The 25,851-nt window shown below is 55.4% G+C and overlaps 1 protein-coding gene and 1 long non-coding RNA gene across 6 annotated transcripts in view; both read right to left on the bottom strand.

Moving 5' to 3' along the window:
- Positions 1–4,609, bottom strand: part of LOC105470711 (uncharacterized) — a 223,010-nt gene extending 218,401 nt beyond the window's left edge. For all 3 annotated transcript variants that reach the window (XR_011613267.1, XR_011613264.1, XR_011613266.1), the window contains exon 1: positions 4,178–4,609. This is a non-coding gene — a long non-coding RNA (uncharacterized lncRNA). The remainder of the gene's footprint in view (positions 1–4,177) is intronic.
- A 6,852-nt stretch (positions 4,610–11,461) lies between these two features.
- The window catches only part of LOC105470708 (phosphatidylinositol-3,4,5-trisphosphate dependent Rac exchange factor 1), a 205,284-nt gene continuing 190,894 nt past the window's right edge, over positions 11,462–25,851 (bottom strand). For 2 of the 3 annotated variants that reach the window (XM_011722913.3, XM_071079165.1), the window contains exons 31-40: positions 24,732–24,773; positions 23,464–23,684; positions 21,675–21,774; positions 19,006–19,149; positions 18,787–18,901; positions 17,239–17,305; positions 15,957–16,129; positions 14,387–14,489; positions 14,064–14,131; positions 11,462–12,452 (exon numbers count right to left, since the gene is read on the bottom strand). In XM_011722913.3, coding sequence (XP_011721215.2) covers positions 12,410–12,452; positions 14,064–14,131; positions 14,387–14,489; positions 15,957–16,129; positions 17,239–17,305; positions 18,787–18,901; positions 19,006–19,149; positions 21,675–21,774; positions 23,464–23,684; positions 24,732–24,773 — 1,076 coding nt within the window. In that variant the 3' untranslated portion in view covers positions 11,462–12,409. The other variant, XM_024789407.2, reaches the window with a different exon arrangement.

The raw sequence follows: 25,851 nt of genomic DNA, 5'->3' as shown, positions 1-25,851 counted from the left end.
AAATCAGGACCTGAGGGCATCTCCCGTTACCCATCAGCCCCATGGCGGGATGACGCATGTGTTCAGCGGGCAGCGGAGTCACTGGGAGGGGCACAGGGTGGGCTGGCTCTGATTGGAGGGGACATAGCAGAAAGGATCTAGAGGCGGAAGCCAGGGCAGCAGGGCCCGCTGCAGGGTGAGGGTGCTCGGGCAGCCCCACATGGGGAACTGGGGCCTGGAAAGTGCTGGAAGGGAAACATTGCAGGAAGCAGGAGGACAGGGCACCGCTCACCCCACATTCTGGGCAGAGGCTGGCTAGGGACCCACCCTGGGAGTGGATGGACTTGGATCCTGGGCCCCTCTGCTGAGACCCTCAGGACTTCTGGATGGGAAACAGAACAGCACAGGGCCGCTGCAGTGACCCAGGGAGAGGAGCTGAGTCAAGCCACCCGCACACACCCAAGGACCTGCCCCTGGGCCACCCCCCAGACAGAGCCCTGGGCTCAGAGTCTGGAGCCACACGGCCTGGGCTCAAATCCAGCCACTGTACTCGTGAGCAAACTTTGGTTACAATAATGGGAGGTGCAACCGGTGAAGGCACCGGCAATGGAGGCATTTCCTTAGCCCCTTAGGAGAACTCTGGAGGCAGAAGGGCATGGCCGGGCAGGGGCTCCACAGAGTCACCACACCACTGTCCAGGCTCCTCTGGCTCTTCCCCAGAAAAGCCATGTGATCACCAAAGCTTCCCTCACGGTCACATGTTGTCATGGCCCCCATGTCTATTCAATCGCTTATTCAGTCATTATTTATTTGGGGACAACCAGGTGCCAGCACTGCCCCAGGCCCCAAGTGGGGGCCCATGAGGGAGACAAAGCCACTGTAGAGTTGCTGTTCTGGTTGGGCAAGAGGAACAGCAAACCAGATAGCTCAGTGCACCAGGCAGCGTATCAGAAACTAAACCAGGAAGAGGTGGGGGCCCAGGGCATGAGGAGGGTTGCATTTTAGACACGGGTGTCAGGGAAGGCCTCGTGGAGATGGAGACTTATGAACAGAGACCTGGGGGATGGAGGGATCCGTGGGGGCTTCTGGGGTAGATCATTCCCTCCACAGGGAGCAGTTCATGCAGAGGCCTGAGACGGAGCCGCCCAGGCAAGTTGAGGGCCCGCAAGGAGACCAGAGTGGCTGGGACAGTGAGTGGAGGGGAGAGATGCAGAGGAGGGGGAGGGGAGAGGCAAGGGTCAGTGGGATCCTGTGGGGCGTGATGGGGTCTTGGCCTTCGACTCAGTGTGAGATGGAAAGTCCCTGGAGGGCTCCGAGCAGAGGAGGGACATGGCCTGACTTGGATTCAAGCAGGACCCTCGGGCTGCATGAGACCAGGGAGGAGAAGACCAGAATATTCCAGGCAAATGAGCACAGGATGCTGTGTTTGGATTGGGGTGCTGGCAGTGGAGGTGAGGAAGAGGGTCAGGTGACAACGCCCAGGACAGGAGGGGATGAGGCTCGGGGAGAAAACATGCTCCTCAGGAGCCCCCTCTCTTTACAGAGAAAAGATTTTCCCAGAATCCCCCAAGCACATCCCTTGCACCTCATTGGTCAGAAGTGTGTCAGCATCACCAATCACAGGCAGAGGGGCAAGATCACACGATTGGCTTCCATCACCGCCCAAGAACATTCATAATTTGTGGAGGCCCTTGTCAAAAAGTATTAGGAATTTCAAGATGAACAACAGCAGAACCTTAAGCCAAGCCTGGGGCCCTTATGAGTACAGCTGCCTATGCGCACACCCAAGAGGCCAGCCCTCTCTCCCTCGCTCATGTCCTGAGTTGGGCAGGTGGCTACCCAGGAAGAATGGGGCATCAGGCAGCAGGAAGAGGCCCAGGCAGTGGCGAGGGGACCCCCACCCTGTGTGGCCACAACCTTGGCAACATGAGATCCAGGGAACATGAGTGGCACGCCTGGCTTTGCCAATCCCTGCAATAGGGACGATGCCCCAGGGAGTTGTTGGAAAGTTGTGGACCAGGCACATCAAATGCTTAGCACAGTGTCACTCGTTATTACCTCTAGGACCGAGGTCCACCTCCTTCCCAGCCTATTGGTGCCACACAGTTGTAACCCCAGGATTCCAGCAGAATTTCTCTTGCCTCCCACACACAGACCAGTTCAAGTGCCTGAAATTCCCCCCATCAGTCACTTGATTTTTCTCCAAAGCACCTTGAAGCCCCTACTTTGGAGTTCATCAGAAAGGCTGCCGTGGAGAACAGACAGAAATATAATTATATGTCATCATAATGCTACACATTTCATAAAAGACAAGAGGAAAAGCACAACATATGATAGAAATAAAACGTTTGCATTTCCACTTTGCCTCTGGAGAGTGCTTCCAGCTTATTTCTGAAAGCAGTTGAATGGCAGGCCTGGTGGGCAGGGGCGATGATGGCTACGGTTCATAGATGAGAAAGTTGCTTGTCCTTTGCTCAGAACCACAAATGGCTTCTGGACATAAAATCCAGGGTGCACCCATCACCTCTATGCCCTTGTCCCCACCCCCTCCGATATCCCCTCCCTGCCCCCCTCACTCCTCTGCCAACTTACCAGGCAAGATCCCACCCCGGGGTCTTTGCACCTGCCATGTCTTTTGCCTGGAACCAGGCATCTCCGTGGATCCCTCCTCCTTAGGTCCAGTCAAGGGTCTTTCCCAGAAAGGCCTTCTGTGACATTGATTAAAATAGCTCGTATGTCTGTCCCTGTCCTCTCACCTGCTGGATTTTCCTGATTGGCTCTTATACCATCTGACATATTACACACCCATATGTTTATTGGCTTCTTTGCCTGCCTCCTTCCAGCAGATCTTAAGCTCCACGAGGACTTCACATGTGTGACTCTGGGTCTAGAACAGGGCCTGGCACATAGTAGGCCCTCCGTAAATATGTGTTATGTGATGCCAATGGGCCCACATGGCCTGCTGGACCAGACCTAGGATCCCCAGAATTGTGTTTGGGTTTCTGCAGACCTCCTGCCAGCAGGACACTGGGTGGGGACACATTCTGGACAGGGTGGGTGTCCTCAGCCCCCACTGGCCTGCCCCATTGGCTGCACCCTCCTTCCCAGTCAGACCCAGCCTCCAGTGACTCAGACCCAGCCCGATGGAAGAACATTCTCTTGGGGACAATTCGGCTCCATCCTGACTTCCTGTAAGGGGTGTGAGCCTCCGAGGAGGGTGGCGGCTCAGCTTTCGGTCGCCAGTGATGGAAACAAATAGAGCAGAAAGGCTTCCAGGGAGGCTGGGTCAGGGCCAGGTCTGTTCCACCCAGGGAAAGCAGAGACACAGGATCACGGGCTTTCCAAAACTTGAAGATTCCATCAACATGAACACCTCACGCGAAGGTGAGCTGCTTCATGATCAGGATTCTTCTGCCTCGGCCACGCATCTGCTGATTCAGTTCGCTAAAGTCACCAAGGATTGACTGAGCACCTCCTGTGTTCCAGCTGCTGTGCTAGGAGCCGGGCACACAGCTGTGAACAGACAGGTCCGGCCCCTGCCCTCACAGAGCCTGCAGCCTGACCGGAGTAGATCAGCCCTACATGAGTTAACAAACACTAAAGTAAACCAGATACAAACTGGGATCTGTGCCACGGCAGAAGGCAAGAGCAGGCTGTGTTAGAGTCAACAGTGACGCCATCTTCACCCTATCCGGAAGGCCTCTAGGAGGCGGCGGCGTTCCAACCGTGACCTGAATGAAATGACCGGACGTCGCGGGGCAGGAAGAGGGTTCCAGGCAGAGTAAACGGCAGGTGCAAGTGCAGAGACCCTGAGATGGGAGCAGGGCACGAGCACGGAGGGCGGAGGAGCAGAACAGCGGCCCTGGAGGCTGGCAGGCAGAGAGTGAAGGAGGCAGGTGTGGGGGAGGATTGAGAAGGCCAGAACCTCCACGCCGCTGTTCCACCCAGTACCCAAGGCTCACCCAGCACCCAAGGCTCACCCAGCACCCAAGGCTCACCCAGCAGGCCACTGTGGCGTGGAAACTACCGGGGCGCTGCAATCAGGTGAGCTGGGTTCAAACCTCAAGGCTACCAGCCCCGAGGCGCCATGATTTCAAGCAGGTCATTGTATTCGTGTTTTCACGCTGCTACAAACCACTGCCCCACACGGGGTAGTTTATAAAAATACGTATAAAGGAAAGAGGTTTAATTGACTCACAGTTCTGCATGGCTGGGGAGGCCTCAGGAAACCTACAATCACGGCAGAAGGCGCAGGGGAAGCAGACTGCCCTCCTCACAGGGTGACAGGAAAGCGAATGAACGCCATAGAAACTACCACACTTAGAAAACCATCAGATCTCGCGAGAATTCCCTCCCTATCACGAGAACAGCATGGGGAACGGCCCCCATGATTCAATTACCTCCACCTGGTCTCCCTTTTGGGCGGGAACACAGCAAAACCGTATCAGTCACTTAACTCAGCCTCTGTTTTCTCATCTGTAAAATGGCACAAATAGCTGTGTCTTTCTCTTGAAGTTGCCACGGGCATGGGTAAAGGTGAATCACCGGAATTCTCTCCGGCGGGGCTGAGCCATCCTGCTTGCCGCAGCCACTTGCTCATTCAATGATTCTTCCCACCGAAGGCAACAGATACTGATAGAGCACCTACGCAAATATCAGGAACTTCAAGACGTGCTGAGGTTCTGATCGCTAAATTCTACAGAGAATGAGAACCTCAACAAATGCTGACTGAGCAATACACTAACACGCCCAGTGCAGCACCTGGCACACAGCAGGTGCTCACAGCACACAGTAGGTGCTCCCAGCACACAGCAGGGGCTCACCACACACAGCAGGTGTCACCACACACAGCAGATGTCAGCACACACAGCAGGTGTTCCTGTACACAGTAGGTGCTCCCACACACAGCAGGTGCTCCCAGCACACGATAGGTGCTCCCGGCACACAGCAGGTGTTCACCACACACAGCAGCTGCTCCCATACAGAGCAGGTGCTCCCGGAACATGGCAGGTGCTCACCACACAGGCAGGTGTTCAGGGCACACGGCAGGTGCTCACAGCTCATGGCTGGCGTTCTGGGCACACTGAAGGTGCTCACGGCACAGCTGCTGCAACAGGCGTGCTGTTCCAGACACACAGTGGGTGCAACCCAGAACCAGGGCAGCTGTCAGCATTGAGGTCACCAGTCCCCTTCCAGTGCCTGTAGCCTCCATGTCTACAGGGAAGACCGGGGACCCGGGACCCAGGAGGCTGCCCTGTCATGACAGGGCCCTTCTCACTGTATTCTGATACTGGGGGCAGTCACTAATAAACGAGATGGGCACAAACCCCTGCCCTTATGGAGCCTCACTGGTACTGCAGGGTAAAGACAATGGACAAGAAACAGATGAGGCACCCTTCCGGGCAGTGGGAAATGCTACAAAGAAAAAGTAAAATCATTCCTGGAGCTTATGGAAACGAAAACTCTTTTTTAAATGTAAAAATGTTTAAAGAAAAGTATAATAGAGTAGAGGAGAGAGAGGGTAACAGGAATAGATGAGTGACATGGTGACATTGAGTAGACCCAAGTAAAATGAACGAGCAAGGCAAGAAGCCGTATGGGGGAAGAGTGTTGCGGGAACAGCACGTGCAAAGGTCCTGGGGTAGCTCCTGTGGCAAGAAGGCAACAAAGCACCTTTCTGCTTTCCCACTGGAGCCTGTGGTCCTTTCTCTGGACCTCTTCCACCCCTCTCCTCTCCTGCTCCCACTTCTTCCAGGTTCTGGGACTGAAGCCAGATTCTCCCATGGGGCCTCAGGGCAAAGGGTCCCCATGATCCTGGGGCTGCTCTATGTCCCTCCTGCCAAGTGTCACGTTGCTACTTCAGACCTGGAACTGCATCTGCGGCTGGTATTCCTGAGCTGCTTGACTGCCAGCTGTGTGACCCTGAGTACGTCACTTCTACTCTCTGAGCCCATTTCCTCCTCTGTAAGGAGGCGCCTTTAGCACCGACCTTGAGGGGTTTGCGAGAGGATTGCATGAGATGGTGCCTGCAAGCCACCGGCAAAGGGCCCAGAAGACCCTAGGGGTTCAGTGCATGTGATTCTGAACACCGCTGCTGGTCTTAAAGGACATCAGGGAGAGGGCCAGGCTGGCCAGAGGACAAGAAGTCCCTGTGGAGGAATTCAGTTGCACGCCCTCATTGTAAGTGGGGAAACTGAGGTGCGTGGAGGGGCAAGGAACCTCCCCGAGGTCACACAGCATATCAGGAGATGCTAATTTGGGCCCTGCATCCCTCTCCTGACCACTCCTGCCCCACTCCGACCCTCCAGGGGACACCACCAGTGCCCAGAGGGAGGCAGCTTCAGGCCTGGCTTTCGGCCTCCCTTGTCGGCAAACCCTGAGCTCCAGGCTTACAGTGGGAGCCTCCCAGGAGGCCCTCAAGGCTGGGTCGGGACGGCCTGGCCCACAGCGCCACCTAGTGGCCGTCGCTGCCACACGGGTGCACCAGTGACAGGGTTTCTGGTCACAAGCTTCGTAAGCACCCCGCTTTACAGTATATAAGGGCCTTTCACATCCTTCTCCTTCAATTAGAAGACAGAACGGAAAAAAGAAAAAAGAGAAGGGAAAGCCCCCAAAAAGGAAAGAATTGAAAAATCGAGTCACGCTCACAGACACGTTATGGGACAAAGACAAATACTAAGAGAAAAAAACTAAGAGAGAAAGAAAATGAGGGGGATGAAAGTAAGAGAGAGAGAAATACAGAAAAGTTTTTAAAAAGAGAGAGAGAGAAAAAGAGAAAATATTCGTGGCAAGCCCAGTCCAGGAGAGGGATAGGGCCAGTGCCCATTGTCCAGGTTCCAGGCCCCGCCTCCAGGCTGGCTCTGTCCCAAATACCTGCACTCAGGAGGCAACCTTCGGTCCGAGGGCTGGAGCCCCGGGAAACGCAGCCTCTGGGCACCGCGCGGTCCCCAGCACCACCTGCTGGACAGACAGGGCACTACACTTATCCCGGGAAGTTACACTTTGGGGCCCTGGAGGAGACTCCTGGTACCCCCGCAAGGCAGCCAGGTGGGCGTAAACTCTTCATTTCTCAAAGAAGGAAGCTGAGGCTCCCAGAAAGGCAGAGACAATCTCAGATATGGCCACTCAGCAAGTATCAGGTGTTGACAGATTCAGGAGCAGGCAAGGGTGTCTGACTTCAAAGGTCCTAGTCCAGCTCCCCATGAATGAACCCAGGTGGCAGACACAGAGGTTAGAGGGGCCCGCTGGGACACACAGGGGTGCGGCTTGCGCCCACCCGCTGTGATCACTGTGCTGACCCTTCTTTTTTCTATTAATATTTAGCCGTGATTCACCACTGCCTGGCCCTGGGCTAGAGGATGGGAGGGGTGTGGTTCCTGCTCTTACCGGTGGGGAAGGAGGACAAGAAATCCATCAACAGTTACATTTAGATAAAATCATAAAGCGGCCAACACACCCCATCGTACCTTCCACTTCCTGGGTGGCCTCTGATGCAATCCACACCAAGGGGCCATCTCTGGGTCAGCACCATTTGACAGATGAAGAAACTGAGGCTCAGAGGAATTCAGGCACCTGGGCCCTGCCCTCATCCTGGAGGACTGGGGAAGGAGAGCCTCCGAGAGACGCCAGTGCATGGCTGCGCCTGCCCCTTCACTCTCCGTTTTTCGGCACAGTGACTCCAGGTCACCAGGTCCTCCCCGAGTTGACATCGCCATGGCAACTCCAGAGCTGAGGATCTGAAAGTCAGGTCGGAGTGAGCAGGCCGGATAAATGAGTGCTCGGGGCCACATGGGCTCCAGGGAACTGGAGAGCTGGTACCGTCCTCAAGAAGACAGCCCAGCTCCAGCTGACATGTAGCCAGGTGGGAATGTGGACCAGAGTGACTAGAGTTTCTGATTTTTTCTTTAATTTTATTTTATTTTATTTTTTTTTTTTTTTTTTTTTTTTTTTGAGACGGAGTCTTGCTCTGTCCCCCAGGCTGGAATGCAGTGGCGCGATCACGGCTCACTGCAAGCTCCACCTCCCAGGTTCACGCCATTCTCCTGCCTCAGCTTCCGGAGCTGCTGGGACTACAGGCGCCCGCCACCATGCCCGGTTAATTTGTGTTTTTAGTAGAGACGGGGTTTCACTGTGTTCACCAGGATGGTCTCCATCTCCTGACCTCGTGATCCACCCACCTCAGCCTCCCAAAGTGCTGGGATTACAGGCGTGCACCACCGTGCCCGGCCTCTTTAACCTTTTTTTTTTTTTTTTGAGACGCAGTCTTGCTCTGTCACCCAGGCTGGAGTGCAGTGGCCGGATCTCAGCTCACTGCAAGCTCCGCCTCCCGGGTTTCCGCCATTCTCCTGCCTCAGCCTCCCGAGTAGCTGGGACTACAGGCGCCCGCCACCTCGCCCGGCTATTTTTTTTTTTGTATTTTTTTTTAGTAGAGACGGGGTTTCACCGTGTTAGCCGGGATCGTCTCTCGATCTCCTGACCTCGTGATCCGCCCGTCTCGGCCTCCCAAAGTGCTGGGATTACAGGCTTGAGCCACCGCGCCCAGCCAACCATTTTTTTTTTTTTTTTTTCAGAGGCAGGACCACACTACATTGCCCAGGCCAGAGTGCAGTGGCTATTTACAGGTGTGATCAGAGCAGGACAGTTTGAAATCCTGGTCTCAAGCGATCCTCCCACCTCTGCCTCCAAGTAGCTGGGAGCACGGGGTACGCGCCACCACCCCAGCTCAGAGCTTCTGATTTTTGAAGCAAACTAAAAATCAGAATTCGGAGATGAAATTTGCTGGTTCATAAATATAATTCAAAACTATTTTTAAAAACACCTTATCAGGAAGGAAGGAAAAACAAAAACCCACATCTGGTTCCAAGTTTCAGCCCGGAACCATCAGTTTGAAACCTCTTGTCTCCTGCAGAAATGTCCCCTTGCTCTGAGAAGCCCTTCATGCTAAGTTTTGTACTTGGAGAAACACATCCCGGAGAGGGAGCTGGTCCCGGCTCTCCCTCCCAACTCTGTAGGCACAGCTCGGAGCCTGTGAAGTATGCAACTTGAAGGCCACAGAGAGCCGGCTGGAAACCCAAGCTGCCTCTGCCTACAGCTGCCAGGAGAATGTATGTTCCCTCTGCTGGCCCTCAGGGTGGAGGAGAGGCTGAAATTGATGCTTCCTAGAAACGTGTCAGCCTGAAGAAAGACATCAAATCCTCCCTGTTGACCTCAAATATAGATTGAGGTAACAGGTCTTCCCTCGGAGTGATTTTCCCTGGATCCAAACACTGGCCTCAGATAATTCTAAATCATCAATCCATGACTGCCTGAAACCCCACCAGGAGTTTTGCTCTTGCCTGTTAGTATTGAGTCCTTCGAAGCCTGTAACAGAGATGCGAGGCTCTCTCTCTGGGAGGGATCCAATCTGGGCCTTCAGAGAATGGAATCTGGGACAGGTTAGTTTGGAAGGAAAAGAGACTGAAAGAGAAGGAGCTCGAGTGTGAAATGGCAGGGCTGGGTGCGTGCAGCACCATGGTTCAGGGGAGTCCCAAGGGTGGCCATGACCCAAAGGAAACTGCCGATTTCAGCATTTTCCAACGTGTTGGAAATCGGGGAAAGATGGAATAAAGAAGAGGCGTAGGCGACATACTGAAACCCGGTCTCTATAACAAATGTTAAAAATTAGCCAGGCATGGTGGCGTGTGCCTGTAGTCCCAGCTACTTGGTAGGCAGCATACTGAAAGCCGGTCTCTATAAAAAATTTAAAAAATTAGCCAGGCTTGGTGGCATGTGTCTGTAGTCCCATCTACTTGGGATGCTGAGGTGGGAGATCAATGGAGCCCTGGAGATCGAAGCTGAAGTGAGTCATGATTGCGCCACTGCACTCTAGCCTAGGTGACAGAGCAAGACCCTGTCTCAAAAAAAAAAAAAAAAAAAAAAAAAAGGGCGATAAGGAGGGGAAGAAGGGAGGGGGCACAGGGCAGGCACAGCAGAACAGGTCTGCAGGCCAGGGAATGAGGTTTCTCTGGCTGGGCAAACAAACCCAGGCAGCTTCATGAAGATCACCTGGGCCCAGGCAGGTGGAGAACCTGCCGACAGCCTGGGATGCAGCCACCAGGCCCAGGTGTGCACGCAGACTCTCTGTTCTCATTGGTGCATTTCACGTCTGTTCACTCGGCCTGTTCGTGGCCAGCGTTAAGTTCTGGCTGACTGGCGGCCCGGCATAACCATGATGTGGGGATTTTCAATTCCACTCCTGTTCGGATCCAACGGGCCTTGCAGGTTGGAGCGAGGAGGATTCTATGGCACCCCTTGGACCCACGCTGTCCCCTCAGCGTAAGTAAGCCAACCAGGAGGGGTGCGGAATTCCTGGGAAAATAGTTTTTCCTACCTTCACGATGAAATGGGAGCTCAGAATCCAGGGGGAGAAAAAAAGCTGAAATATCAGATAAGGCCTGTTATTTTCCTGTATACCTGGGTCGCAGGCAATCTGTGCAACCTCGGGTAGTCCTCAGCAATCACCCCACAAGAGAAGCTGTGTCGCCCCATTATCAAGGAGGAAACTGAGGCACAGAGTGAAAACATCACTGACTTCGGGGTCACTGGTTCAAGGCCCCTGAGACAGAGATCAGCACTGTGCTCCGTGAGGCTTTCAAAGCACGAGCTCATCCCCCAGTGACCCTGGACGCACCCGCCCCATGCCACCCACCGCAGATGAAGCAGATCACAGCCTCGTTCTTTGTATTATAAACTGACTTTTAATAATAATAAAAAATCTATCATGAATTTAACGAGAAGAATCTGTACATTTTAAAGTAAACCAGTGCACAGTGCGCTGGCCCTGGGCCCTCCCCCGTTTCCCGCAGCGGGGCCAAAGCTGGTCCTCCTTTGTCTCTGATGCAAGCACGGTGACAAGGTCACTGCCTGCCGTCCTGTATGCCGCAGCAAGAGGGGCAAGCGTGCCCCGGAGGGCAGGAGGCTCAGATGCCGATGCTGAGGGCTTCAGGCTCCCCGGCCTGGGGGCAGCAGGGAGCCCCCATCTGATCTCGCCACCTGCCAGGGGTGACAGGTGTCCCCTCCCTTCCCCCCCCCGCTGTGACCTTTCCCTGAAGGCATATGGAAGCTGGGGGAACAAACTGCCAAGGGGGCCCCATGTGGGTCCCTCCTCCCCCGTGGGCAGGGTGGCTTCTTGCGCTCTGGCTGGTGATGTCCCAATCGCCCTGCTCTGAGAAGTTAACATCAAGAAAATAAATCACAGAAGCCACTGCCCGGTGTTTCCCAGCGGCCCTCTACCTGTATGACATGGCACCTCAGGTGGGGCTCAGTCCCCTCCGGCTCCAACCCCGGCCGGCCACCTCTCAGGCCCTTGTAGCCAGTCACTCAAAGAGAGCGAGTTCTAACACCGGGAAACCGCTGGAGAACGGAGGGTGGGGGAAGGAATCACAGTCCATACCTAAAAACAACACCTTACAACCCTAATATTAACAAACAGGAAACACTGACGTTTTTAAATTTTTCAATAATTTAGTTTTTCTTTTTTGCTCTTGTTTTAGTAGAGGTGGGAACAGTTATCAATACTACCTTCTCTTGGTCCCCTGTTAAGACAATATACTTTTCTTTGAAATTTAAAATGTCAAATATATAATCATACAACTTTAGAAAAAAACAAATCTTGACAACACCAACAACAAAAAAATCCCAAAATAAACCAGAGATTTCACGCCATATAAATAAAGTCAGAGCAAATTTGGTGCCCAGGGCTGGTGGACCCAGTTCCAGGGGCGGCAATGTCCAGAGCTGGTGTGGTTCTCGGGGATCCTCTGGTAACAGGCGTGATGGAGGCCCCGTCTCTCCTTTCCCGACAGAGCCAAGTCTTTTCCGAGTCCACCAAGCAGGTTAGTACAGGGTTAGGGTGCACCTGGAAGCTAAGATGAGGAGGAGACACGTGTGGTCACCTGGAATGTGGACTGTGAAGGAAACCGGGATTGCAAAAGTGCAGGCAGAACCATCCCGAGGGAGCCGGGGGGGCCCATGTGGCCTCCATGACGTTCCCTTGGGTTCTGGGGACGCAGGAGCAGAAGCCCAGGCACCAGCTGCTCCCATCAGCTCCATGGGTCTCCAGCACCCCTCCAGCTTCCGGCAGGCGTGTGGAGAATGGGCCGGCCCAGGGCCAATCAGCCAGCTCGTCGTCACAGAGAGGGTGGCCAGACTTGTCCTGGAAGGAGCCGGTGGAGGACGCTGGGCAGGTCCCGGAACGGGCAGCCACGGAAGCCTTGGGCCATCTCTGGAGAAGGCCGGCACTGCCCTACTGTGTCCTCCCAAATCCCAGCTCCAGAGGCCGCGGCCCAGCGTGGGGCATTTGGGCGTTCAGAGGTCCCCGTCCACCGGCGGCTGGCAGAGGCGGTAGATCCCAGCTCCAGAGGCCGCGGCCCAGCGTGGGGCATGTGGGCGTTCAGAGGTCCCCGTCCACCGGCGGCTGGCAGAGGCGGTAGAGGCTGGGGATGGAGGCAAAGAGAATGAGGAGAGGCTGGGGCGGGCCAGGACCTATTTGTATTATTTCCATTTTTACTTGGATGTGTAATTCACGCCCAGAAACACAAACTCACAGGTGTATGAAAGATGCAGAGGAAAATATCTATATCGCCCACGCCTTCTGCCGGCTGCCAGGTCCCTCCCCACAGGCAGTCTCTGCCCACTCAGAGACTGGCATTTACAAAGGAAGACGTGTCTACATGTGCACCTGTGCGTTCAGCTACGTGGGGGTGGGGCGCACATTCCACACTACTGGGGGCCAGCTGGCCACAGCACTCTACCCCTTACGCTGTTTCACGTCATCTATCCTGGGAACCTCTGTATGCAGAGATGCTTCTGGAGCCGGGGGACCAGACAGGAGGCTGCGTGGTGTCCAGGCAAGCAGACCGCAATGCTGCCCATGTGGTCTCATGTGGTCTGATGTGGTCAGAGTTCGGGCTCCAGGCCCAGACCGCCTGGGTTCAGAATCCCAGCTTTGCCATTTACTAGCTGTGTGACGTTGGACAAGATACTTAACCTCTCTGTGCCGCAGCATCCCCACTTGCCAAGTGGCTCACAGGGCGGCTGTTTGGATTAATGAGTCTACAGAGGGGAAGCGATTGGGCAGTGCCTGGCACAGAGCAAAGGCCATGAAGGTATTGAAAGGGATCACGTGCCACTCGTGAGACATAAACAAGGTGTGTGTGGAGCCCCCAGCGCCACAGCACGGCAGTGACTCGTCACCACTGGCAGCAGGTGTTGCCGGCACTCTGTAGTTACGTAAGACTTTGCTGCTGGGGAAAGCTGCCTGAAGGGTCCACGGAACTGTGGACTATTTTTACAACTTCTTGGGAGTCACATTATTTCAAAACAAGAGTTATTTAAAACTTGTGGGCAGATGACGACAGCAAACTAGGGCTGTGGAGACAGAGAGAGGATCAGACGGAAACGACTTCATGATCCTAAAGGGCCTGCACGTGGCACCAAGAGGAAGCCTGAAAATCACATGGAGAGAGCAGGATGGGAGGACAGGAGGAAACAGCACCCCCAGTGCCAAAGACGGCAGGAACAGAGAGCATCCCTGCAAATCAGGCACCGCAGGCCCGGGCCCAGGCTGCTGTTCAGTTCGCATTTCTGTAAATGACTAAAAGGTTAGCTTAGGTTGGATCAGCTAAAATCACAGCATTCTTAATTCCGCCCCAGGTTAAAGCAAGCTGCTCAGGGGTCAGGGACTCAGGGTAGGGGGCACAGGGTGGGGGGCACAGGGCATACGACACAGGGTAGAGGGCATGGGGCGGGGCTCAGGGCTGACGGGGCATGGGGCTGAGGGCACAGTGGCAGTGAGGTGGGAGGATGGCACAGAGCCACCGCCCATGGCACACCTGGGGGCCTTGCTCATCTTCCTGGTGGAAGCAGGAGCTCCTTCAGGAGGTGACGAAGTTGTGTCTATTGCTCCTCAAAGAGGTTCCCCATAAATGAGAGGGGAAGCCCCATCTGAGCATTAGGGGTTAGGCCAGGAACACGATGCCAAACCCAGGTCCGGGTCCTGGCCAGCTGGGAGGGGACATGAAGGGGCAGACGAGGCAGCCACTCACCGCGGAGCACCCTGGGGCATCTGGTCCTTGACTCGCAGGTTTTTGGCCAGGATCTCCACCCTCGGGCCCTGGAAGAAGGAACCATCAGGCCAGGGCCTCTGCAGGTTCAGGGCACGTGAGGAAGCACACTGCAGGGTGGGGCTGGGGCCCAGAAGCCCACGGACCCAGAAGCTAAAATCCTTGCTCCCCTCCAGATTCAGAGAAGGCTCAGGTCTGGGGCTGGTGGCTACAGTCCCAAGATAGCCCCTCATCCCACCCTGGCTGCAAGCATGCCACGCCCTCAGTCCAGGGTGCTGGGGGACCCTGTGGCCAAGTGGTCTCACCTGCTTCCGCATGATGTCCGTGGCCTGCATGATGCACTTGGGCAGCAGCCCATGGCTCCGTGCCAAGATGGCCGCCTGCTCCAGGGACACGCTCAGGGTGCTCCTGCAGTGGGGGAAGGAGGACAGCAGGGGAAGGGGGGACAGTGGTGGGGGGAGGACAGCGGGAGTCAGAGGACAGTGGGGGAGAGCTGGGGCAACTTCCCATCCCTCCGAGGCCTCCCAGACCCAGTCCTGACCATCACGGCAGCACCTCCTCCTGCTGTCCCTCCCCGCTTGCTCCTCCTCCTCCAGGCAGCGGCCACCCTCACTCACAGGTGCTCTGGTGCTTCCCCGTCTACAAAAGCCCTGCTGAGTTCCCTGTGACTCTCCCAGTGCCTCGCTCAGAGGAGAACTTTGTAAATATCTGCTGAGTGAATGGGGGACTCCCTGGAAGCCTCACGACTTGCCAGCTCAGTGGGGTTTGAGATGGACACATTGATTCCCACCTCTCTGGGTTTCTCAACAGTTCTAGAAAGTGGATTCTATAGCAAGACCTCTGGGATTCCAATCCGGTCCCTCCATGTAACTCCTCCATGACCCTGGGTAGATAAGTTAACCTCAGTTTCCCTATAAGGTAACTATGAAATAGGGAGCACGGCGGTGCACAGAGGACCCTAGCCCAGCTGGAGGGGCTGTCCTGGGAACCACAGGAAGCTGAGCAGCATCCTGGCCTTCACCCACTAGAGGCCAGGAGCTCCTCCCTCCTCCAAGTTGTGACAACCAAAACTGTGTCCAGAGGTTGCCAAATGTTCCCCGGGGGTAAAACTGCTTCTAGGTGAGATCCCCTAAAATAGGCCCTGCTACCGCACTGGTAGAGAAAGATGGGAAGGAGTTAATCTGCATAGAACATCAACGACCTAGGAGGCAGGGAGCACTGGCCCCAAGAAACAGTTATTCAGCCAATGTTTCTTGAGCATTTGCCTCAGGCCAGGCACTGCTCTAGGCCCTGGGGAACAGCAGAGAACAAAAGGGGCCCCTGCCCTCCCAGATCCGGCCCTGCCCTGAGGGAACCAGGGAGGAAAAGAATACACCAATGAAGGGTGCTGTCTGCAGGGGGTGTGGGCTGCAGAGGAAGAGAGGGTTGGGAGGGCACTGAATGGGGAGCAGCACAGTTTGTAACGGGAGGTCAGGAAGGGCTCTGGAGAAGGTGACCTCTTCCTCCCTGGGATGAGCAGTGGGGACAAAGGATGGAGGTAGGAGGTAGGGGAGCCTCCAGTCAGGCCATTGCTATTGTTAATATTGAACAAGGCTTCCAGCGGGACCACAGGGCACAGCTGTCATGCACATTCACCACGGTGTTAGAGCAGCAGGTGGCTCCACGGCCCTGCTAGGACCACCTGCTGCTGCCATCCCATTTCACAGACAGACAAACTGAGATGCAGACAGAGCCAAGGCCTTGTCGGGGCTCCACAGGCAATGGCAGAACCAGGATTGGAACCCAGCCTTCCTGCCTCCTTGCCACAGGCCCCCAAACTGACCAGAAGCTGGGCCAGCCCCTCCCCACACCCCGACTCAGCGGGCAGCAGCTCACCTCTGCATGCCCGTGCCACACATGACCATCTGGCAGGCCCCCAGGCGGTAGCAGAGCTCCGAGGAGATGGGGATGAGGCCGGCGCCCACGCTCCCAGCGGCACCAGGCTTTGGGTGGACAAAGGACTTCATGAGGCGGCAGAGCTCGTCCAGGGCATTGATGGGGCGGATGAGCTGCGGGGGCATCACACAGGCCCGGGGAGTTGGAGGAGGTCCCCATAGCCCCTCAGCCCCCACCTGGCCCTCCTCCCCCACCGTCTCCTTCTAATCCAGCTGTTCCTACAGCTGCCTCCCAGCTCCCCCTCTGGGGATGACAATGCAATTCGATCTTCTATAACTTCTGCTCAAGAGCCCTGTGTGGCTCCCCACTGCACTGCAAGCTGGCAGTCCGTGTTCACCGTCTATTTCAGGCCTCGCCTTCCCACTAACTCTCTTCAGCTGCCCAGGTGTGTCCCCAGCAAAACCTGAAGAGAGTGTCCTCTCCCAGCCCGTCAAGACCAACACAAGTGCCCCTCTCCAGGAAGAGCCTTCCCTTCTGCCCCAGCATTCCCTGACCCCCACGTGCAAGTGGTGGTTCACTAATGAGCTGTGCTGTGGGGACATGTGGGGATGTTCCGCCAGCCAGAGTGTTAAGTCCCAAATGGCTGTGCCCACCCTCCTCCCAGAGCCCCCAGCTCACAGCCCCAAGGCAGCACCCCAAAATCATCAGCACATTCGAGGCCTGCCCGAACCTAGAAAACCACGAGGCCAAAAGACATACGCTGAGGGTCAGAGGCAAGGAGCCCAAGGAGCCGAACTATCAAGGCCCCTCAGAGGGAGCTGCTCCGGGCTTGGGCCAACAGGGACATACGGCAACATGGTCCCCAACAGCCAGATCTTCCCATTCCTTCAGCAAAGCTGGAAGCCTCCGTGTTATGGGAAATTTTTTGATTTCTAAAGGTTGACAGCAAATTTGAAACACACAAAACGAAAAGAATGCCATACAGGTTACACCTGTCATGAGGTCCAGGCTCCAGCCTCAGAGAAATGCTGTGGTTAATAAGGGAGACTGGAGTGGTACAGATGGGCGGGTGCCAGTGAAAATAAATCATCCCAGGAAGTCGGGGAATGACGAGGAAGCTATCGCGGAAGACTTCCTGGAGGAGGAGAGACTGCAGGATCTCAAGGGCTTCTGGGCTAGAATCTGCTGGGACACAACCCTGGGCCTGTCGGCTGAGTCCTGACTCCTGAGCACCCCACCCTGCCCAAGCTCCCTGCAGCGGAAGGAGGGCAGGTGGACATACCTGGTCTATCTTTACCGCCGTGGTGCTGGCATCCGTGGGCAGATTAGACCGCTCCAGGTAAAATGCCCTGTGAGAGAAAGACAGGGATGAGGCGGGGGCCACCACACCCACCATCGTCCTGCCCCTACCCGGGTCCCAACTCCTGCAGCCACTGTGACTCCGCCCTCTGCCGACCCTCAGAAGGAAATCCCTGAGAGCACCTGTAGGCTTTGCTCACCCACAGGCACCTGTTCCCACAACAGCCGGGGGGAAAGAGGGGCCTCCCAGGCACTCCTCCAATGCCACCCCTCCCTGCCTGCCCGTCCCCAGCAGCCCCCAGCTCTCTGCTCCTCAGGCCCTGGTCCTGCTTTTTCTCTCTTCTGAGCATCTCTCACCACTTGGCGCCTCATGGCTCTGGGCTTACTGGTTTATCGTTCGTTTACCCCTCCAGACCAGGGGTCAGCGAACTTCTGTGAAGAGCCCAACGGTAAATATTTTAGGCTTTGTGAACAAGAGAGTCTCGATCGCAGCCGCTCAACTCTGCCATTGCAGCACGAAAGCAGCCACAGAAGATGCGAAAATGAGGGAATGCAGCTGTGTGCTAATAAAACTTGATTTACAAAACGGGGAGGCGAGGTGGGCCGGATTCCGACAGCCCTTGCTCTAGAGTATGAGCTCCATGAAGAACAGGACTTTGTTTTGCTCTCTGCAGATTCCCAAACAAGCACCCAGAACAGGGCCCGGCCCACAGGAGGCCTCAACATGGGCTGAATGAAGTGACGAATAAAGCACCACACAGGCAGGACTCAGAATATTCCACAGATGGCGCAGAACAGACTGGTGACAGCCCTGATCAATCCAAGCAGATGCCAGTTTTCAGTAACTGGGCTGGATGCGTTCTCTGAGCAAACGAGTGAAGCCTCATTTTCCCACTTCCAAATGATGAAGCCCAGACCCGTACTCGTCTCCCTGGGCTCTTAATTCTCGGCCTGCCTCTGTCACAGAGGGAGGTGGTGTGACACACACAGGAAGGGCCATGGGGGAGGGTGGCAGGAGTGGGAGCTGCAGAACTTAGAAGCTGCCTCCCAGAACCGGTGCCTTCCTCCTGGTGCCACCTGGTCCCTGCTCTCACCCCTTCTCCCTTGGGGTTCTCTTCCAAGCAGCCAAGACCCTGCAAGCTGCACCCATTACTCACAGGCCCGAGAGTCCCAAGGTCCCCTGTCCTAGCTCCCACCCTCTGCAGAAGGAAGCCGGCTCCTCTCAGTAGGAAGGACCCTCTTTGGAACCAAACAGACCCCAGTTCAAAGCTCCGCCACTGCCTGGCTGTGTGGCCTTGGACAAGTGTGTACGCTTTCTTGGCCTCCCTCGCCTCCTCTGTGAAGTGGGATCCACAGCCTGTTGCCATGAGAATCTCATGCAGGCCAAGAGTCCTGTCACACAGTAGGTGCTCAAGAAAGGGTGTGTGGCCCGCTGCCCATGCTGGGGGTCCGTCTGGCACCTCCATGCTAATGCCCACTCCACGTGGAGGTTTCCTGACTCTTGCTCCCAACAGGGACCCCAGGCAGGTACCTGAGTTTGCGGTAATACTGCTGAACTTTCTCCAGGGACTGCGTGTTGATCTCCTGCTGCAAATCCTCCGCGGCCTGGCTGCCTGAAGAAGGCAGCCCCTCCACGTTCTCCAGCGCTGGGAGGGAAGATGTGGCGGGTGGGCAGGCGGTTGGGAGCTGGTGTGCTTAGTGGCCTTGGCCCAGCCCCTGTGGTCCTCCCTGCCCCAGGCCTGAAGCTCACCTTTCGTGAATAACGCCGTGTGCAGCCTCAGGCTGGCCCCACCCTCCAAGCGGGAGGGCAGCTTGGAGAAGTGGTAGCTGTCGAGGTAGAAGATGACCTTCAGCGCCTGCCGGCTGCCCTCAATGTGGTAGAAGACATTGGTGTCTGCGGGAGGACACGGGGCAGGGTGACTCACCACCGAGGCCCAGGCCAGGGGAAGCCCTGGCACACCTCTCTAGAACAGCTGGCACCTCTCTGCCCTCAGGTCCAGGGGGGCACCCTGGGACCTCCCTGTAATCCTGACTCTACAGGGGTAGCCTCAGACCTCCCTGCCCTCCTGCCCTCTAGGGACAGGCTCCAACAGCCCTTCCCTCTCACTCTCCAAAGAACTGCAGCTGACACCTCCCTTTTGCCTGCTTCATCAGCTCCTAGTTCCGCTGCTTAATTCTTGAACCTGATGTGGACTCTGCCTAGCTAGGGGGTCCACAGCATTTGGGGTCACAGCTTCCCCAGTGCTCCTTGTACCCTCACACTGTAGCCCAGGGCCCCTGCCTGGGAAAAGCTGCCCTCAAACGGGCATGCATCTGATTCACAGCCAGAAGGAAGCGCTTAGGGCAGGGAGGGCAAAATATGGCACCCAGACCCCATTCTGCACCCATGGCAGACATCACTCATCGATCAAAGCTCTGCCCGAGCCAATCTCAGCCTGGAGACAAGCAGCTGCTGCCAATCAATTCCAATTGCTACTCAAAGAGAACCTGCCCTTCCTCTAGACTCTAGTCCATGCATTTTCAGCAGGACAGACACTGTCCCCAAGGAGGTGAAAACACTTCCCTCTTTTAATGTATAATGAGCACCAGATGCACAGATAAACAGACATAAGATATATCCATAGTATTAAAATTTCATGGGGGTGCAGCAATTAGGAAAAATTGACTAAAAAGGTTTTTTATGAAATTAAATGAAATTTAATGAAATGAAAAAATTGAGAAACACTAATCCAGTGCCTGGTTCCTGATTAAACCCACACGCCTCAGAAGCCCCTGGAGGGCTTTCAGCACACAGGCCTCTGGGCTCCCCCTCCAGAGTTTCTGAGGCCATAGTTTCGGTTGCGGCAGAGAATCTGCCTTTCTATCAAGCCCCCAGGTACTGCTGGTCCAGGGGCCATGCTCGGAGAACCCCTGCTCTCAGAAGCAAGCCCAGCAGTTCCCAGCCCTGGCTGCACATCCAGGCTATCCAGCACCCAGGCCCTGCCCCACAAACCGATCAGAATCACTAGCGCCCAGGGCACCGGGATCGTTGCAAAGCTCCCCCAATGATTCCAGAGTGCAAGCAGGGCTGAGATGCACTGGGCTAGACGATGAGCTCCAGGAGGGCAAGAATGACGACCGTGTTACATGGTCCCAAATGCAGCCTGACACATACGATGTGCTCATAATTATGGACATGTAAATGGATGGATGGATGATAGTTAGTTGGATGGATAGATGTTTGTTTGGATGGATCGACGGATGAATAGATGCATGGATGGATGGATGCATGGATGGATGATGATTGGATGGATGGATGGATGTTTGGATGGATCAATGGATGAATGGATGCATGGATAGATGCATGGATGGATGGATGGATGGATGAATGGATGGAATGGATGGATGCATGGAGGCACGGATGGACGGATAGATGCATGGATGCGTGGATGGACGGATGGATGCATGAACGCATGGATGGATGGATGCATGGATGGATGGATTCATGGATGGATGGATAGATGCATGGATAGATGGATTCATGGATGGATGGATGCATGGATGGATGGATTCATGGATGGATGGATAGATGCATGGATAGATGGATTCATGGATGGATGCATGGATGGATGCATGGATGGATGCATGGATGCATGAATGGATGGATTCATGGATAGATGGATAGATGCATGGATAGATGGATTCATGGATGGATGGATGCATGGATGCATGGACGGATGGATGGATGGATGGATGGATGGATGGATGGATGAATGGATGGATGGATGGTTGGATGGATGCATGGGTGGATGGACTGATGCATGCATGCATGGATGGACGGATGGACGGGTGGATGGATGGACAGTTGGATGGATGCATGGATGGACGGATGGATGCATGGATGGATGGATAAATAAATGGGTGGGCACGTGGAAGGATGAGTGGAAAATACAGACAGAAAGAGAAAGAAAGAGAAAGGGGAGAAAAGGCAGAGAAAGGAGAGGAGAGGACAAGAGCAAGGGAGGAAGGGAGGATGGAACTTAATTACTATACTTAGTTAAGCCCTTTAAAAATCTTAACAAGTCTTCACATCTCTAGGGAAGAATTTTATTAAGAATTGAGCAGTAGTGTCATTCTAAGAGCTGTTGGAGATAGCTGGGTTCATACAGAAAGAAACCCCTCTTTGTCCATGTGTGCCCCAAAGTTCAGCTCTCACACTCACGTTGGAGGCATGAGATTTGACAGCACTGAGTACTGAGCTCACCTTGGGCAGCTGGCCCCGAGGCAGGGGAAGGACACTGTCACCCCAGAGAGCTGTCCCTTCCACCCCAGGCGTGACCCCAGAGCTGTCCCTTCCACCCCAGGTGCGACCCCAGAGAGCTGTCCCTTCCACCCCAGGACCCCAACTCTCACAGTGGAGGGGTGGCAGAAATCACTCACTGGCCACATAGTTCTCATCCAGCTGCTTAAAGGAGAAGGTGACATTGTCCAGCTCTGACAGGGTCACCCAGATGTCCTCCAGCATGGTCCGTTCCTCCTTCTGCAGGAAGAAGACAGCGCGGAGGAGTCTCAGATGCCAGTCCTGCCCCAGGGTTTCCTACCAAGATGCTGAATTCAACTCTAGTTGGCACTCCAGACTGTGGGCCCCCTGGGTGCCAGGTCCTGAGCGGGACTCTCCAGAGTGGATGTGAAATCATGGTGTGCTCTGTGGCTTGTCCTGCACCTTCAAGGGTCACAGAACCCATCTCTGCCTTCATTCGCTGAGTGCTCCTAGGAAAGTCACTGCCTCTCCTGCCTGGACCACCAACCAGGCTTCTAAACTTAACCTTCTCAAACCTAACACACTCACATAAAAATCCCCAATTCCTTCCTCAACCTCCCCCAGTCAGTCCCATGTCAGCAAATAGCAGCAGCATTCACTCAGTCATCCAAGATCCAAACCTGTGACTTCTCAGTTTCTCTCCTGCTCACCCTGGGCCTGGTCCATCACCAAGTCTGATGGGTCAACACTAAAACATCCTCCAGACCCACCCACCTCCCTCCAGCTTCCCGGCCACCACCTGGGTTCAAGGGTCTACCGTCTCTCACCAAGATGACACCAGGTTTCCCTTTTGCCACTCTCTGCTCACAAACAATACATCCTACATGTCCTGTTTTGAAAACTTAACCCAAATTATATCACTCGCCCAGCTCAAAGCCTCTGAACAGCTCCTCTGCTTCCAGAATAAAGTCTCAGGCCCTACAGATCAGGTCCCCCCATCTGCCCAGTCCCCTGCCGCTCCCCTCTGGCCACACTGGCCGCTCTTTGGGGCCTTGGTACATGCTGGTCCCTCTGCCCCGCACAATCCTCCTCACACTGTCTGCCTGGCTGGCTGAGGTCTCAGCTCAAGCATCACCGCCTTACACAGCCTGTCTCTGAAACCACCTAATCTAGGGAACAGCACCCGTAAAGCTTCCTGCAGAGCTTCCCTTCTCTCCACCTCCCTTCCCTCCTCCGTCCTTTCTTCTTCTCAAGCTGCTTCCCCCAACTAGAAAGTCAGCTTCAGGCCCCCGGGGCCAGTGCAGGGCCTAGTACATCATAGTGTTTGGAGAATGAAGGAACTGGGCCCAGCTTCCCCATGTGAGAAGAGGAAGGGGAGGGCTGAGTGTTCCTTGCTACCTCCCTGGACCCCAGCTTGTGCATTCTGGGAATCAAGTGACAGCCAATCTCCCACCAGGCAGGCACCTTGTGCAGCAGCAGCCGGCAGAGGACGCTCCAAGGCCAGGCCTCCCCACTAGCCAGTGGCAGGGGCTCCAGGAGCCAACCTCAGAGGCACTGGTGACTCTCGGGGCCCTGGCTGGATGTGCAGGAGCATCTCTGGCTTCCACCACACCACTCCCACCTCAGGCCCTCAGTTGTCACAACCAAAAATGTCTCCAGACATTGCCAAGTGTCCCCTAGTGGTGAAACTGCCCTGGGCTGACACCTGCTGGTATGTAGCATGGATTCTATTATCTGTGTGTGCCCCCTGCCCTCCCACTGGGAGAGAAGATCCCTAGGCACAGGGACTGTTTTGTTCACTGCTGCACCTTCAGTGCCCATAAAACAGCACACAGGTGCTCAACGAATCGCTGCTGCGGGAGTGACGAGATCTGGGGGAGCCTGAGTGAGTGGGCAGGCGCTCCCTCGCCCCGGCCTGGGCGGGCACCAGCAGGTGGGCCAGCGGGGCCGCCCTGCCGCCCCACTCACCACTGCGGCCGGCGAGAGCAGGGACTGGCAGTGCAGCAGGACGCCCGTGGCCGCCACCTGCTCCAGCCACTTGCGGCTGGCGTCGCGGCTGCTCTCCTCGTACTCGCCATTGTTGTTGTAGCGGTAGCCCAGGGCCGCCAGCAGCTGCTCGGAGAAGGTGCACACGGCGGCCACCAGGGCCTGGCAGAAGATCGCGTCTCTGCGCAGCTGCAGCTCTGTGTCTGGGGGCAGAGGGCAGAGGGCAAAGGGCAGAGGGCAGGGGCCTCGCTGGAGGGGTGCTCCTGCGCCACCAGGAGGCCCACCCCGCAAAGCCCTGGGTCCAGGACCCCTCATGGAACCCCCAGCAAAGGGCGAACAATAGGTCAGAAATTACTTTTTGGTGGACATCCCAGTCACCAAAAGCCAATTCCACAAAAATCAGTTCTCCAACACGCAAGCCCATTGGCCAAAACTGTTCTCTCAGTGACTCATCTGCCTGCTTTGAAAACCAACCAACCAAAGAAACACCTTGTGATTTTCCTAAGGGTTTCCCAAGACCCTCACCCTCAGCCATTTCTCCTCTCATTATGGGCTTCCTTGGCCTTGGCCAGTAGAATGCCAATGGTGCCAAGCTCTTCTGCCAAGCTCCACGTGTTCAGAAATGCAATTTAGCATTTTCTCTACATTGGAGAACTAGGCTCTCTTCCTCCCCCCAGCTCTGCCCTTGCCCCTGTCCTCGGCCTTGCCATGGTTTGAGGAACTGGCCAGTTTCAAGCAATTGCTCTCTCAGCGTCCCAATCTTCTGGAAGGAATTATTTCCCTGGCCAGCTTCTGGCCAGTGAGTTTTCAGTGACCAAATTTGACCCAGATCCTACAGTAGCACCCCCTTGGCTGAGAATTTCTGGAAAGAAGAGAGGGATAGAGAAGGTCTCCAAGATTCTCCACTACCTTCTCCCGCTTCCTCTTCCCCACTCTCAGCTGGGTGGAAGCCCCCAGGCTGGGGCTGAAGGCTCTACTGGCACAGGCCCCCCAACATTGTCCTCTATCCCAGGGCCCTGTCAACATCCACCCAGGCCTGGGCAGTGCCACAGGACAGGGCTCCTGGCTCCAGTGCCCTGAGACTTGTCCCTTGGACACATGAGGAAGAAGCAAGTTTCAAGTAGATCTTGGAGGGGCTCCAGGCCAAAGCGTTGCCTCCCCGAGTCCAGGCCCTGACGGCATGGATGGTCAGCTTTGGGCGGTGGAAGAGGGCCGGGCATGTGCCCCACACACACCTTTAACGCCCTCACCTGTGCACTTCAGCAAGGCCAGGAGCAGCTGGTTCTTCCCATCTGGAAGGAGAAGGGAGAGAGAAACGGGGACAGGCTGGGACGGGGCAGCAAGAGGTGAGGGCAGGACCCAGCCCCTCCCCATGGCACCTCCCAAGGTGCCCTGACCCTTCACAGCAGAGCCCTGGCACCCAAGGCTGTGCTCAAGGAGGTTTTATTGCTTGTTAGGTGAACTCCAGGAACCCCTGACCTCAGGCAGTGGAACCCCAACCATAAGGCCCATCTGTACATGCAAGCTGCAGACACAGGCGGAACCAGCCCCTTTAACCCTGGGCCACCGTCCCTGCCCCACAGCTTGTTCACATAAGTATGGGCACACTCACATGTACAACCTAGGTACACACGTATCCAGACATACACATCAACACACAACCAAGTGCATGCCACACACAGAGACACATATACTCATACACAGACTCATATATGTACACACAGGCACACATGCACCCACACAAGCACACACAGCAGACACCCAAGCACACACCACACACGTGCACTCATATGCAGACTCACATACATATGTACACACACAGGTACACATGCATCCACACAGACACACAAACAACAGACACACAAGTACACACATAAGACACAGACACACACTCCTAATAGCCTCACATACATATTCTCATCCTACATGGGTACAGTCTGTCCTGCAAAAGAAAGTTCATTTCTTCCAGGCCGAACATCCTGGTCTCTTTTCTTCCAAAGATGCTCCTTGACCCAGAAAGGGCTTAGAAAGATGTGGAAGGGCTTTGGATTTGGTTTCTTGGGGTGCCTTCTTCCCAGGGAGGACTGCAGGACTCAGGGCTGGGCAGGGTAAGAATGAGAGCAGGTGTGGAGTTGCATGCTTGTCAGGACTCACCATGCCAGGCAGCCAGGGCACTGAGCACATGACCTGTGCTGACTCACTTAATCCTCCCGACCACACAGGAGGGAGGTGGCACTGTGGGCACATTTGACACAGGAAGGAGCTAAGGCCAGAGGCTTCAAAGAACTCGCCATGATCGCACAGCCAGTAAGTGGGTGAGCTGGGATTCAAGCCCTAGTGGTCTGGACCCAGAGTCGATGTTCTTCACCA

Source organism: Macaca nemestrina, chromosome 15 (genome assembly GCF_043159975.1).
Source record: "Macaca nemestrina isolate mMacNem1 chromosome 15, mMacNem.hap1, whole genome shotgun sequence".
Taxonomy (NCBI): domain Eukaryota; kingdom Metazoa; phylum Chordata; class Mammalia; order Primates; family Cercopithecidae; genus Macaca; species Macaca nemestrina.
The sequence above is the reverse complement of the archived record's forward strand: the minus strand, read 5'-3'. Positions and strand labels throughout refer to the sequence as shown.